This window comes from Molothrus aeneus, chromosome 8 (assembly GCF_037042795.1).
Source record: "Molothrus aeneus isolate 106 chromosome 8, BPBGC_Maene_1.0, whole genome shotgun sequence".
NCBI classification, from domain to species: Eukaryota; Metazoa; Chordata; class Aves; order Passeriformes; family Icteridae; genus Molothrus; species Molothrus aeneus.
Genome location: NC_089653.1, coordinates 7,505,588 through 7,520,109, shown reverse-complemented (window position 1 = coordinate 7,520,109; position 14,522 = coordinate 7,505,588). Strand labels below are relative to the sequence as shown.

The 14,522-nt window shown below is 44.9% G+C and overlaps 1 protein-coding gene across 2 annotated transcripts in view; it reads right to left on the bottom strand.

The window, feature by feature from the left end:
- The window catches only part of CCDC6 (coiled-coil domain containing 6), a 51,236-nt gene extending 42,612 nt beyond the window's left edge, over positions 1-8,624 (bottom strand). For both annotated transcript variants that reach the window (XR_010783995.1, XM_066554386.1), the window contains exon 1: positions 8,313-8,624. Coding sequence is in view for 1 of the 2 variants with exons in the window: in XM_066554386.1 (XP_066410483.1) it covers positions 8,313-8,624 (312 nt within the window). In the remaining variant the exon portion in view is untranslated. The remainder of the gene's footprint in view (positions 1-8,312) is intronic.
- Positions 8,625-14,522: the final 5,898 nt, after the last annotated feature.

Below are 14,522 nucleotides of genomic sequence, written 5' to 3'. Positions count from 1 at the left end.
TGGAATACTTCACCTCAACTGTCTTGCCTGTCATTTTCACTTTGTTCTCCATCCCATACATTGAAATGGGACACTAACAGACTACCTAATTAAAGGTCAAGACACATCTTCAGTCAGACAGAAGGACCTGACTGGAGAACAGGAACTTGAGATGTTCCCTTCTGGCCATCCCCAGGCTGCTGCGTTGGAAGCAGGACATCACAAGAATATCTCCTGTTACACAGCCAGGGGAGCTTGCTTTATACTGTATTTTTTGCCTCTCTTCTAGAGCATGTCTTTGTCTCTTTTCCGTTCATTGTTTGAACCCCAAACCCTGTGCATAATTCAATTTGTACATTTTGTCCCTACTCTCCTACTTCATTTTATGGGTTTTTTTCTTTAAGAAGAAGACTGAAAGGATTCACCTCATGCCCTCCTACTAAATTCAGCAACTTCCTCCTACCCCCCTGCCCAAAAAAGAGCAGCAAAGCAACTGTTTCTCTCACTGTTTTTACAAGGCTATGCTGAGATACATCAGATGTCTACTGCTGACAATTTTCATTCCTGTGAAGGACAGCACTGTCTCATTTCTTCATTTCAATCACTTTTCAAGGTCTGTTTGTGAGACACTGGCATTCCATTGTCCTGCAGCACCCCACAAGCCCAGCTGCCTGATCATCTTGTTTGCAGCTGCCATAGAGTCACCATTTCAATGGCTTGCAATGCTGCCAGTCCCCACCTGGGATCCCACCCAGCACACTTTATGAGGGGCAGTGGGAACAAAACCTTTGGTGAAGTCTCCAGAAGATGCATAAGCTTGCTCACCACAGATGAGTATTATTTGCTAAATTACTACAAGGAGCTTTGGCACTAAGAGTCTGTAGCTGAAAATACCAACATGAATACCAACACTTAAAACCAACAACTTGGAAAACAGCAGCTTCAACATTAAAGTCAGTATCAGCAGCAGGAGGAAACAAGCAATGAGAACAAGTAAACAGAATTAACAAGTGCAAGAAAACCACAGACGACCATCTACCTACCCTGGAAAAAGAAAGAGTTTAATAAAGTGAAATAATTTTCCTTCATCCTTTGAAATCAGTATTAAAACTCAAACTCCATTCAAGTCAAAACCACAACCAAAATGAAATACAGAACTACCAGGATTTGAAAACTGTGCTAAAATCTTGTCTATACTAGCTTTCTAATACTGGGATGGATCAGCAACAGCACTAGAAGTTCTAAAAACCTCAATACTGATTTTTAAATCAGCTGATGTGAATAATGCAAAAACAGTCAATCGGGCAGGTGACTAAAAAGAAGGTTAAAAATGTCTGGCAGATATACAGCAGGAGCACATATAACTATTTTTATTTCAATTGAAAGCAGACCTGTTAGGTGTAAAATGCAGTAAAAACCAAAGCAACCTCTCCTTCAAAATGCTTTTAAGTGACTAGAGATACACCAAGGAAGAATGGCCCTTAATCTCAGTAAATGTTCAAATCTGACAATAAAGATTATTCTTAAAATAAAAGCTGATTACAAACCAGTTCTAACACAGAATTCATGATACAACCTCAATGAGAAAGTTGATTAAGAAGTAAAATTGCTTTCTATGCAGAATACTAAGCCCACAGAAATACCAAGAACTGTGCCTTATTAAAAATTCCCAAATGTACTCTACAATTTCAGTTCTTATTTCACTTTCATCCCCAAAGTAACCCAGAGCAATATACCAGTATGCCTACTGACTGAAGACATTCCACCATTATTAAATATGGGAACATCATATAAAGTAACTGATAAAAAAGTATAGTTGTTGTATAATATTTAAAGGCAAGCAAAACGAGGTGGTTATCAGAGTTTGGCATCAACCCAATGGCAATACTGCTAACAAATTAATTTACAGTATAAAGGACAGAAACATTAAACAGGTCATTCAGCATGGTTTTATAGAGAACAAGCTGTGGCAGATAAGCAAATATTCATCTTTCAGCCAAGGACTATTTGTAATAAAGATAACCACAAAGGTGTAGGGTGTGTATAAGACACCCATATGAGTTTTTGATTTAGTAGTACATGCCAAATGTTATTTTAAAATGGCAATAAAATAAAGTATACATCAGGATTTCCAAAGTGGCTTGCTGACCTCAAAAATACTCATCAGTGGGAAGTTCCATTTCACCAACATGCACTGAGTAGGATGTTGTTTAAAATATTCTCTCCACAATTAATTAACTCTCTGCTCTAAACCAAGTGCTACTGGACAACCCAGCAGTACAAATCTGACCTGAACAAGGCACAGGTGTGCAACTCTATTTCTGCCAAAACAACCAAAGCACACAGCAGCAAGCTCATTAAAGACAACTGACCACACTGGATGAGAAAAAAACAAAATAGGTAAAGTTCCAAATTAAGCTATCAGAAACATTTGTGCAAATTTGAAGCAGGAAAGGATGTTTAGACTAGACCAGTGCATCGTATATAATCCAACACTTCGGATTTCCAGCATCTCAGAGCCTGAGAGCTTACTTTAGTTTGTCAGTGTAAACTAAAGTTGCCTGTTACAGCCTGTATCTTCATGAGGAGAAAGCAGAGAATTCAGAATACTCATTAACCCAGCCAAAAGGCACAGCAGGAACCAACAGCTCAGCCTTGATGAAATTGATGGGAAGAACAGGAGGCAGGACACCAAAGCCTTTCCAAGCACAGTGATTCTTCAAGAGTCTTCAAATTAAAACTGGATGCCCTTTTCAAAGACACATTTCAAGGTTAGTTAAAAGGTTCAGTGTGGAAAAACTTATAAAACCATGTGACAAAAATTAAAGCAGATGATTACATAAACCTCTGAAGCCTTAAACTCCCTTAAAGTACAAGCATTCCTGTTGATTAATATTTGAATTAAGTTCAGAAACAATGACTTTTTCTGTGGTTTTTGTTTGTATATTAAACAGCATTCAGGAAGGCCTACAACACACGCCAGTGACACTCTGTTAACAGCACGTGGATGATGTTTTTGTCTGGGAATTGGATATGCCAGTGGCTGTGTAACTACCAAAGGCAAGCAGATGCTATTACACCTCCCTACTACTGGCTCACCAGCCATGCAGCAAAAGCAGCAGCGCTCTGACCATGCTACCCCAAGGGCCAAGGCAGATAACACCAAAGGGCATTATTCAACTTCCTTCTTCTTTTACAGACATTTGTAGAAGTTCAACAGAAGCTTCTTGAGAATCAGAAGGGAATGTAAAACTGAAATACCAGACAGTCATTTCCTACATGCCTGCTCTTGGAAAAAACATGCCTGAAAAATTTCGGATGGACTTTCTCGGTGGGCGGATTTGCTAATCTTAGCAAAAGCAGGTAAGCAAAGCATTTCTAAAATAAGTTATTTTTGAGCTACTTTCAGCTTAGTCCAGCTACAAACTGGAGTGATAAATGACACAGCAGGATACAAAAGCCCCAAGCAGGTTTCTTACACCTACAAAAGACATCACAGAACTGAGAGTATTTTTCACACAAGCAAGACCTACTTTAAAATCAAGAGTAAATAACAGATTCACAGATACATTTTGTAAAAATATTTTTGCTTTCTTGGTTTGCTTTTTACCTCTCTCTGCTACTAATTGATTTCATGCTCTTATCAGCACCTTTTAAAAGTTCTTATTTCAGTTCAGATAGACTATCCTGCCTTTTTTCTTCTACTATTAATAGACACATTCTGTACTGGAACAGGTGTTCTGCCTTGAAATTCTGGTGCAAACTCCAGAAAAGAAAAAAACATTTTTGCAGGAGATTTTTGACAAAACAGCACACCCATTCACTTTCCCAAACTATCTGTCTAGGCTGACATTTTCCATGAAGACCCAGAACAGCAGATCTCATGCACACACAGGAATCCCTCTGCACACTTCATTGAGAACAAAATGCAAAATTCTGATTATTTCCAGCGTCCAAATCTGGTTGTCATTGGGAAAACTCTAACAGGTCACATTAGCACACAGGATTTTTCTGATCAGAAAGCCTGTTTGCTTTCAGGAGATGGCTGTTATTGAAAGCAACAACTTTGTTCAGGATTTAAGTAGGGGGTGAGGAAATAAGAGCTGAGTAAGGCTTTTTTTTCTATTGTTCCTCTCAACAGGTGGGAGGCTGTTCACACAGCTCTGCAGAATGGCAGAGGAGGCCAAAAAGCCAGGAAATGCAACTGCCCTCTACCAGCACTCCAGGAATGAAAAGAGTTAAGCTGGGAGCCAAGGTGCAGAGCTCAGGTTTAGCTACAGAAACAAGGGCAGCAGAGGTCTCACAGTAAAATACTGCCACTCACACCCCGCAGCAGTCCCGTGTCCCAGTGTTCCCTGGCAGCAAGTGCTGCAAGCAGGCACTACAGACAGTGATAACTCATGGCAAGCTCACAAAAGCCAGCATATGCCATCAGCACTTCAGATCAGACTGGCTCATCTAAATTGGTGATCCTGTTGGGGATCCACAAATTGGGATTTCTAGGACAATTCTTGTCCCTACAAAGCAAAGTCAGGAAGAATTAAAGAGAGGTGTTCTTGTAAAATGCTAGAATGCATTAAAAGTGCTACATCAGGCATTTTGGAGTGGGAACATTTTTAAATTAATGCTTCTCAAATACTCTGTCTTCACCTCAGTTAAAAAACTAAGTAACAGAATAAGGCTTATTATATTTTAATTTTCTAACTCCACAGGAAATGTCTTACTATAGTAGGTGAATTTACATGAGTTAAATTACCAAATCTAACATCCTAGAGAAAGTATGTAGCAGCCAGGGACTAAAACTCCTCTTGTTCTTAGAAGCATTCCCTTCGCATGAGGTCTGTCAGTTCAAAACAATAACAAAGAAAAGCAAAATGCTTCCAGCATCAGCTAAAGATTACATGGCTTTCACTCAAATAGGATGGCTTGGTTACATTAAATACTGAAGAGCAGAAAAAAAGGAGCTACAAATCCAAATTCTAACAATTTCAAAAGAAACTTCCTGACCAATATATACCTACACCCAACTGAAGTATTTCAGCTTTTGTTACATGCAGCAATTCATTCTTTTGAAAAGCAGTCACTCCACCACCCAGGCTTGAAGGTAGTCTTATTTAACTAGAGAAGTTGTGCTGTGCCAGGCTTAGCCCATTAAATATGACATCTCCTTGACAGACCTTTTTCACCAAAGAACTAAGGAAATTCACACAGGAAATCCACTTCTGGTAATGCACACTATAACCAAAACTCACTGCTTCTCATCCCAACACACAGCATCTCAGATCTTCAGGCGCCTGTTTCTTCCCAACCCAGGCACGAGCCATTCCACTTCCTAAAAAAGACCTTGCAGAAATACACCATGAGATCATACAATTGAGATTGCTATATACATATAAATGAACCCTCTGCAAATGGCTTGAGTGATCTTAGTAATTTCTTCTTAATATCTGATCTGAAACTGCACCTTCTGATGTAATGCTCTCGCACTGCCAGAGAGCACTTGAAATACCCCCAGCTTTCTCCCTGCTTTGTTCCCTCTCTCACTGTTTGTTACCAATAATAGCAGGTGAGATAAAGTTATCACATATATTTACTTACTTTCACAGTCTTGCACATGAACAGCAGCATAACTTCATTTGCATTTCAAGCTACTGGAAGCAGTACAGCTCGCACATATTTTTGGGCGTACGCTTAGTCCAAGCTGACTTCACCAATTTCAGCTTGAAAGCAGCATTTGTTTTCACATGTTTTAGATGAGAGCACATGTGAAGTTAGTGAGCACACAAGCCTGCCAAACCAACACCTTTCCCAGTCAGTTTTCCAAGTGCAACTACTTAATGTAGGTCTCCTGTGCTTAATTAACACTTTATTTTCAACCCTATGACACAAGGGTGAACTACAAATACAACTAATAAGATCCTCTGTGGCAAGCAATTTAGGTAATTCCTAAACTGACTATATCCACGCTGACACCAATAATACTGCAAGCACAAAGAGATGCCATATTAACACACCAGCATGGACACAAGAAGTAGGAGGAAGACCATCACTGGAAAACTTTAAAGGGAAAATATTCAAAATCATTAGAGACAATGGTGTGAGTTGCAGAAAGCAAAGAGTCTCTGTGGCCTTGCACTAAAAACCTCCAACAGGATCAGTGAAAGGTTTGCAGATGAAGCTGTGTGGTTCAAGGAGTCACCTACAGCACACAGGTTTAGTCATTCACCTGCTATTTTGGCTACCTGTCAGGTCCATTTGTGCTTCACAGCTTGTCCTCAACTCTTGATAAAAATCAAAGCTGATTTGTGTCATTACAATGCCCGCAACAGGAAACATACAAAGCGCCCTTCTGTCAGCACAGCAACACTGCGAGGAGCTGGAGGGTGGAGGAGCAAACTGAAAAGGGTTTAGAATCACAGTGGAGACAATCAGAAAATTTTCTATTCCTCTGACATGTGAATGACACATATTTCAACACTCCAATAAAGCTCATCTCCAGTCACCTGCATACTAGAGCCACACAACAAAGTATTCTGACTGCAAATGTGTTTACATTATGGACTATGTAAATCACAGCACAAGATCTCACTGGCCTGAAAAAAGTTATGTTTTACACTCAGTTTTTCACTGCTTGCTGAATTAGAAGTGGTTTACTCAGTCGTGCACACAGTATAGCATACCAAGCCACAGCATCAGCTAAAGATGTCGGTTTTCCAGACAGCCTACAGGTTGCCATTAAAGTCTAACACCTCTCCTCTCTTTATCCAAGATGTCAAAAACAGGCAGAGTTTCAGATTTAAGGAAAATACTTCCTTTTTATAAATTAAAATCTGATGAAAATGTAAGCTGATCAGTCCCTAGAGACATTGCCAGAACTGTAATGCACACAAGCATTTTTTCCAAGTTGCTTACAAACAATACACCTACCAGGGGTTCAGAAAGATGCTGTGCCTTTCCAACAGGCAGAGAGAAAATGTCTGACTGACAAGGCGCCTTAGCCCCTTTCAACATTAGAAGGCACTCCGCCGCTACCTAATTAAGGCACATTCTCTTCTCGTAAAGTATTAACAAAGCACACATTTCCCCGACTAGCACTATATTTGTCATCCTTGAATAAATTACTTCTGTATTGTATTTCATGCACTCTTCCGGCCCACATCCTGCTAGACACTGAATGCTTACTACTAGGAGCAGATGAGAGGTATGCCTAGGCAAGCTCCATTTCTTGGCTAGATGGATTGACAATGGAAAAGCTGAGTATCAATAAAACAGACATTATGCTCAGAGCAAAGTATCCCCTGTGAAAAATCACATGAGATGAGAGTGCACACACACAGGTGGGATTGGTGTCTCCTAAAACATCTCCACCTGCACTGGCAAGGATGTTCGGGACAGTATCAGAGTTACCTTTAACAGGTCTTTGGCAAGTTACCTACTCTGCATGAAGGCCATGACCACTACAACACCTGAACAACCGCTTTTAGCCACTGAATTAGTAAAAATGCCAATAATTTAAACTCCTAACTCCCAAGCTCATAGACAAGAACAGAACAATATTTTTGTAGTATTTTGATATGCACTTTTCTGAGGATTCCTGCCTAACAGCATCACATAAAATGGTGTTAAACTCCAAGTTATCCTCACAGTGCTCATAAACCAGGAGCTGAGCTCCTGCCGGGACATAGTACTGCTCTACTCACACTATTTTTAAGAGTCTTATTTAAATCAGTTTTCAAATAACTTGAAATACAGCAGTTAACAAAACATTACAAACAAACCAGACACTTCCTCATGAGCAAGACGCTATTCCTGCAGCTCGCCTCTTCTGCACAGTGGCTGAAGAGGTGACGGCCGAAGAGATAATCCGTAATCTCCGCAGATTACTTAAACTCCAAGGAAATCTCTACTTTGAGAAACTTCAGGGGAACGGAGACCATCGCCCTTCCCCTGCCCGGCCCCTCCCCGAGCCGCGGCCGCTCGGACCCCGGGCAGGGCGGGCCGGCGGGGTCGCCTCCCCGCGGGGAGCCGGGCGGCCACGCGGGTCCGGCCGGGGGAACCGCCTCGGTTCCTCGCCGGTTCCGCTGCCGCTGCCCTCCCGGCGCCGGAGGGGGCGCGAAGGGCGCGGGGTGACCCCACCTGTGCGCTTCCCCCGCGGCCGGGCCGCGGTGACAGCCGGGCCCACCCGCGGTGACTCGTCCCGGCGAGCCGGGAGGCAGCCGGGGGCCGGCGGGGAGGCCGCGGCCGGGGCCGGGCCCGCCCTGCGCGGACACCCCGCGGCGGGGACACCCCCGCTCCCCGCCCGCCGGGCCCGGCGCGGCGCCGCCCGCACTCACGATGGTGACGCTGGCCTTGCGCAGGTCGCGGTTCTCCTCCTGCAGCGCCTTGCACTTGAGCTTGTAGGTCTCCAGCTCGATCTTCAGCACCTTGTTCTCCTGCTGCAGCGAGGCCAGGCGGTTCGTCAGCTCCTCCAGCCGGAACGGCGAGATCACGATCCCGCCCGCTTTGCCGCCCCCCGAGGAGCCGCCGCCGCCGCCCGCCGAGCCGCAGCCGGGCCCCGCGCCCGGGCCGCCCCCCGACAGCGGCCCCGCGGTGCCGCCGCTGCCGCCGCCGCCGTCGGTGTCGCTCTCGCTGGCGCTGTCCGCCATCGCCCCGCGCGCGCCGCCGCCGCCGCCGCCCGAGCAGGGGGCGGCGCCCGCCGCGCGCCGGCGCCGAGACGGGCCGCGCGCCCGCCCACAGCGCCGCCTGGCGGCCCGCGCCGGCACCGCGCCAGCCGGGACACAGCGGGACGTGCCGGGACACAGCGGGACACGCTGGGACACACCGGGATGTGTCGGGATCCGGGACACTCCGGGACACACCGGGATGTGCCAGGAGACGGGATCCCGGACACACCGGAATGTGCCAGGAGACGGGATCCCGGACACACAGAACCCGGGATATTCCCCGGGGGGGGGCTCCCTGCTCACCGAATCCTGTACCCGGGATGTGCCCGGAGGGTCTCTCCCACAGCGAGCCCGATGTCGGGATGTGCCCGGGGGGGATTTACTGTACCCCGGGAGCTCCGCGGCGAACAGCCCGTTCGCGGGACTCATCTCATTGTACCACGAAACCCGTGCTGGGGAGCCGGGGGTTCGCCACACACCCCCCAAACTGCCCCAAACCTTGTCTTGTTTGAGAATTTTTGTACCACAGCGGCCCACGGCGTTGCCTGGGTTGCACCCCCGGCCCAGGCCCCTTCCCCGGGGCAGCTCGCAGCCCCTCGGAGCAGAAGGAGCGGGGACCCCCATCTGCCGAGCCCCGGGGTCTGGGGGGACAGCCCCGGCCGCCAGCCCTGCTCCCCTCACGGCACACAGACCAACCAACCGGCAGGTTAACGCAGCCCTCCAAACATCAGCAAAACTGCCTTGAATTAAGATATATCGACACCCATCTCTCATTACCGATAACACATTTCCTTTAGTAGGTGCATTAGTTTCTTTCAATTTTTTTTTCTTTTTCTCTTTTTTTTTTTTTTTTTTTTTTACTATTTCTTTGCAGAGCAGCAGCGAGCTATAGTGGAGAATTTGTGCCACTCATTCTATGGCAAAACATGGACTGCATTGCTCCTGGATAAATTAGTCCCCAAGACTGTATAATTGGTTTCTCAATTATTTATGAAGGGGTCTTTAACAACAGTAATTCTTCCATTAGTGGCAAGTAAGGATTTCATTATCTCTAACTGCACTACCTTTTTGTTCCGTGCCATAGTATATTTCAAATTTTACTCTTTTTAATGACTATAATATATGGAGGAATTCCATCTCTGTAAAGTAATTATTCTTTTCACCTGCCTGGGAATATGAGTGCAGGTCGTTTTATTTTTGGTCTTTTAATCACAAGAAAAGGGCTGTTCCTAGTTCTGAGCTTTGGAAACTGTTTTCTCTGATCTCCATCCGTGTGTCTGTCCCTGGCACACAATGCTGCCCCAAACAGGGCTCAGAATGGAGAGGGGGGCAAGTGGGAGTCCCCATCCAGCGCCAGCAGAGACCCACAGCTTTTCCTCAGCCTCACCAGGAGGCATCAGTTCAGGGCTTTTCAGGCTAGAAAAGGTCCTGCATCCCCTTCCCAGCCCTGTGGAAACTGAGGCCCACTCCTGCATCCCATTACCTCCACACTGATCCTGGTGATGACATTAACATGTAATAAAGACACCGAGCAACCGTCATGACCACCCTTGCTGCCCCTCAGCTGGATTTGCCATCTCTGGGCTTAGTTAGGCTGGGATTTCTCCCAAACACAAGAGCATTTTCCTCAAGAGATGCTGCCATAGATGCACAGAGCAGTTGATGGTGTCCATGAGGTCTCATGAGACCTTTTTCAGTGCTGTCCTAAAATGCCCCTGCAGCAACTCCTGGCTCTGCAGGGGCACACAAGCCTGACCACCTGGGCAGCTGCCAGCTCCATGCTCAGGCTGAGCCTTTCCACCAGCATGGGCTGTGGTGTAAAAACCTTGAGGCATTAAAATAGGATCCAAAAAATAGTGAGCGCTGTTTTGGACAGGTAGCTGCATTTCACCAGAATTGCTTTCAAATAGGTGTGCTGATATTTGGGAAGCTAGCTGGACACCATAGGGTCATGAGGAAATGTTATTTCATCCACAGCACAGGCAAGAGCTGCAAAGCTGGTTTGTCTCTGTGCACATGCACATGTGCTCCTCAAATCATACTAATTTCTAAACTAGCAGGTTTCTACCTCAATGTTCTTGCTCCATCCGTCTGCCCAGCTCTGATCAGCCAGTTATCTCCACTGCTTTCAGCAGGACTGCTCACATGTGAGCATTCAGTCTTGCTGAATCAAGGCCTAAATATTTTGAAGGCCTGAATCAGCAGAACACACATCTGCTCCAGCCTAATCTTACCCAGCAAGCCCCACGGCATGCTTAACCTTAAGCCACTCTTCAGACCTATCCATGTTAATCTTAAGTGCTTTGCTGATTTGGAGCACTATAATTTTTCAGAGGACGTGTCCTTAGCTCCTTCAGACACTAAAATTAGCCTGAAAACAGACAGGGAGGTGTAGGCAACATCCTCGACCCAGCAGCTGGGCTGGATTGGCTCAGCCAGGGGCTGCATCCCTGGGATCACACCAGGCAGATCTGGTGCTGCCTTCAGCAGAGCAGTTCTGGAGTGCTGCAGAGAGCAGCTACAGAGATGAGGGATCTTGAGGCAACAGGGGAGCTCTCCCCCAGCCACTTTTGCTGTGCCTCTCTCTCTGCTGGGCTGGCATCAGAGGTCTCACTCCCAGCCAGCATGCTGACTTTCATAACAGTGAATTATAACTTGGCACTTCTGTGGCTGTCTCGAGTTCAAAGCCATGCTGAAACATTAACTAATTAATTCACACAATAGTCCTGGAAGGCAAGAAAGGGAGGTAGGAAGCTGAGTTACTTGCCCAATGACAAACACTGAGTCAGTGGAGGAGTAGGAGGAAAACTCAGGGGCCCTGGATGTTTAGATCTGAGACAGCATCCTTCTTGTTGCAACAGCAGTTCAGTCATTTAAAAAATAGCACCTGTATATTTAATTACAATTACAGCCAACTACTCCTAATTAATAGATTAAACAGGGTCAGAAAATGTTATCCTAATTAGCACCCCCCAAAAATTAAAAATCACATGCTTTTCACATCTGTAGGATGTTAACCAAATCAATTAAAAAGTATAAATATGTGGTATGAGCAAAATTAGCAAAACCCCCTTTTGCTAAAACACGTACAGCAGAGTCTGCCCCACTGACAGGGCAGCTCAGGTGCCACTGCTCCTGGTCCCCACTGCAGGCAGTGATGGGCTTGGCATCACAGGAAAAGCCACCACAACCGTCCTGCCACCACCACAGCACCTGCAGGACAAGGTCCCCACCCTCCTTGCCTCAGTATCTTTTTATTGCATGAAAAATAAAGCAGAACTGTAAGGGGGAAAGGAAAGGTGTTTGTAGAAATAAAGAATATGAAAATGTCACCAGCACTGTTATAGCAGGAGAGCAGACCGATCAAGAAGAAGAAATAATAAAACAGGGATTTATTCACAGAAACTATCATTACAGGAGGTAATGGGCAGTTAGAAACAGTGTTCCATAAACTCACATCAGCAGCAGAAATATTGTATAAAATACATTTCTAGGTGTGAGGGGTTAGAAGAGGTATGTTCAGAGATTTAATGTCATCCTTAATGTAATTCCAGAGGTCCATTAATTGGCTGGAAGACTTCCTATAAGAATACAATTTTATTAAAATATTCAGTAGTTATAGACTGAAGAGGGAAAGGCCAACTGAAGCTAATTAACCTAAGGAAAAAAAGTCTGCACAGTACTCAGAGTACCTGACTGAAATGGGGGGGTGGAGGAGAAAGAGGGAATGGAAAGACAAAGTAAGTTGCAGGAAAATGCAATTAATGAAATATATTGCTAGGAAAATAAACTGAAGCAGCATTAAAAAGAACATGAACTGTACATAAGGGAATATTGAAAGGGGGAAATGGAGTGCATATGTGGAGAGGTTGTAGAAGGGGAGAAAGCTTGGTTTGAAAGATATTTATATGAGCAGAAAAACCCCAAATTGTGGATTAAGGCATCTATTGATGCAAGTTAAAACATGTTTTCTAACAAGCAATTCAGATGAAAATAATGTCATGCTGCTTTGCTTTTCTGACTAGCAATTATTTAATCAGAAAGCTGTATTAAGAAAGTCTCTTAGTAGGACAGAGTGTCTGACTATGAAAATGTGCTGTGTGGTAGCCAGCCAGTAGCTAATGCATCTTCATCTCTGGGGCTTTGCTTTTGTATCCCTGTTCTCCCCAGGGAATTTTTTTCAGAGTTCATACCAGGTTGGTTCTGTTGGTCTGGCCATGTCATAATGATACCCAGCCCCTGGAAGCCTTCCAAGGAAGTTGGTGAACAGGGGATTGCTGTACTTTGCTGTTTTATACCCAAATAGCTCTCAATAATTGAACATTAGTGTGGTGGGAAAAGTACCAACAAAACTTTTATGATAAATCTTCACCATCCTCCAGGACTTTGGGTCAAATAAATAAAGACATGCACAATTTGCATGCTGTTTTTAGCATCAGCAGTTATGAAAAATGTGGCACATACATAGGTTTTCCTTGAGCAGCTCATTTTTCTGTCCTTCACTAACCTTTTCCTCTCCCAGTAATGGACTATTTTTTACATCAAGCATTTTGTAGCAGGCTGAGGCTAAAGAGTCCACATCTCCATCAGAAAACTGCTGTACTTTCAACCAAGCAAGAATATTTTCTTATGCACTAGGAGACCATTATCCCCTCCCTTGCTTGCTTGGGGGTTAGAGGCAAGCTGAACTAGGAGCTCCTCCTCCTCCAGCCCCAGTTTGGTCGGATCTGCCCTAAAAACAGAGGTCCTATTTGCATTCCCCACACACGACCCCAAGGCCAAGAATGCAATGGATCAGCAGCAGCTTTTCCATACATCATGCACGCGGCTCGGACAAGAACCAAGCTCCTTGCCAACACCCTGCCCAGCATCCCTGCACCAGCCCCAGCCAGGCAAGTGCCAGCCCCCTGGATTGCACCCCCTCCCTAGGGAGAGGGCTGCCACAAAGCCATTGTGCTGCCCTTCCAACCATGCAGGGCTGGCACAGCTCCTCCAGGCCAAGCTGCTTGTGCTGAGTTTGCATAAAAAGTTAATAAAATTGCCACTGATGGACTTCATGGAGTTTCACCAAATATTATCGACTTGGTCCTGCTAAACTCCTCCTCTAGAGGGCATGGAGCGGTTTTTGGGAGCATGTGCCCCACATCCCAGGCTGCAGTGGCCTCGCCAGTAGAGCACCTCAATTTCCTGCACACTGTGTGCTACAAAGCCTGTGTTAAACCCCTCAGGAAATTAGCATTAATTAACAGGGTGCTGCAATCCTGCAAGTGACTGCCACTTATCCCACTAATGTTGGCTCCACACTACGGGAGCTCTTAGAATTTCTGACACTAAAATTGTTACTGGCCACAAATAAAACGTAATTGATATTCTTTCAGAAATAGAAAAAGTACGGTAGGATACTCTACAGCATTATTAATTAGTGCTAAATCAAATATCAAAGGATGAAAATATGGCTGTTTTTAGCAATCAAGTTTATTTTAATAGATGCAATCAGAATCCCATGACTTACAATTTTGCCTCTAAGGGGAATGTTCTCACTGAGGAAAACATGAAAAAAAAAAAAAAAAAGACAAAAGTGTACATTTAGGTAAGGTCCTCTCTCACTCCAGAGCTGTCTTTGCCATTTGCTTCTTCTGGCAGGATTTCTGTTTTCCTTCTCATATGACCATTTACACTTTAACCTTGTTTTTTCCCAAATATGCTGAGCTACTGTTGGAACTACTCAGTGCAAAACAAAACCAACACCCACAAAATCCTGTTTGTGCAGCATTTAGTATTAAATTTTAAACTCTGTGAATATAGCTGGAGATTTCCTGTTCTCTGTGTCTCTTTGTATTTAATGGAGAAGCAAACTGTGACACAGGTGTGCCTGTGCAG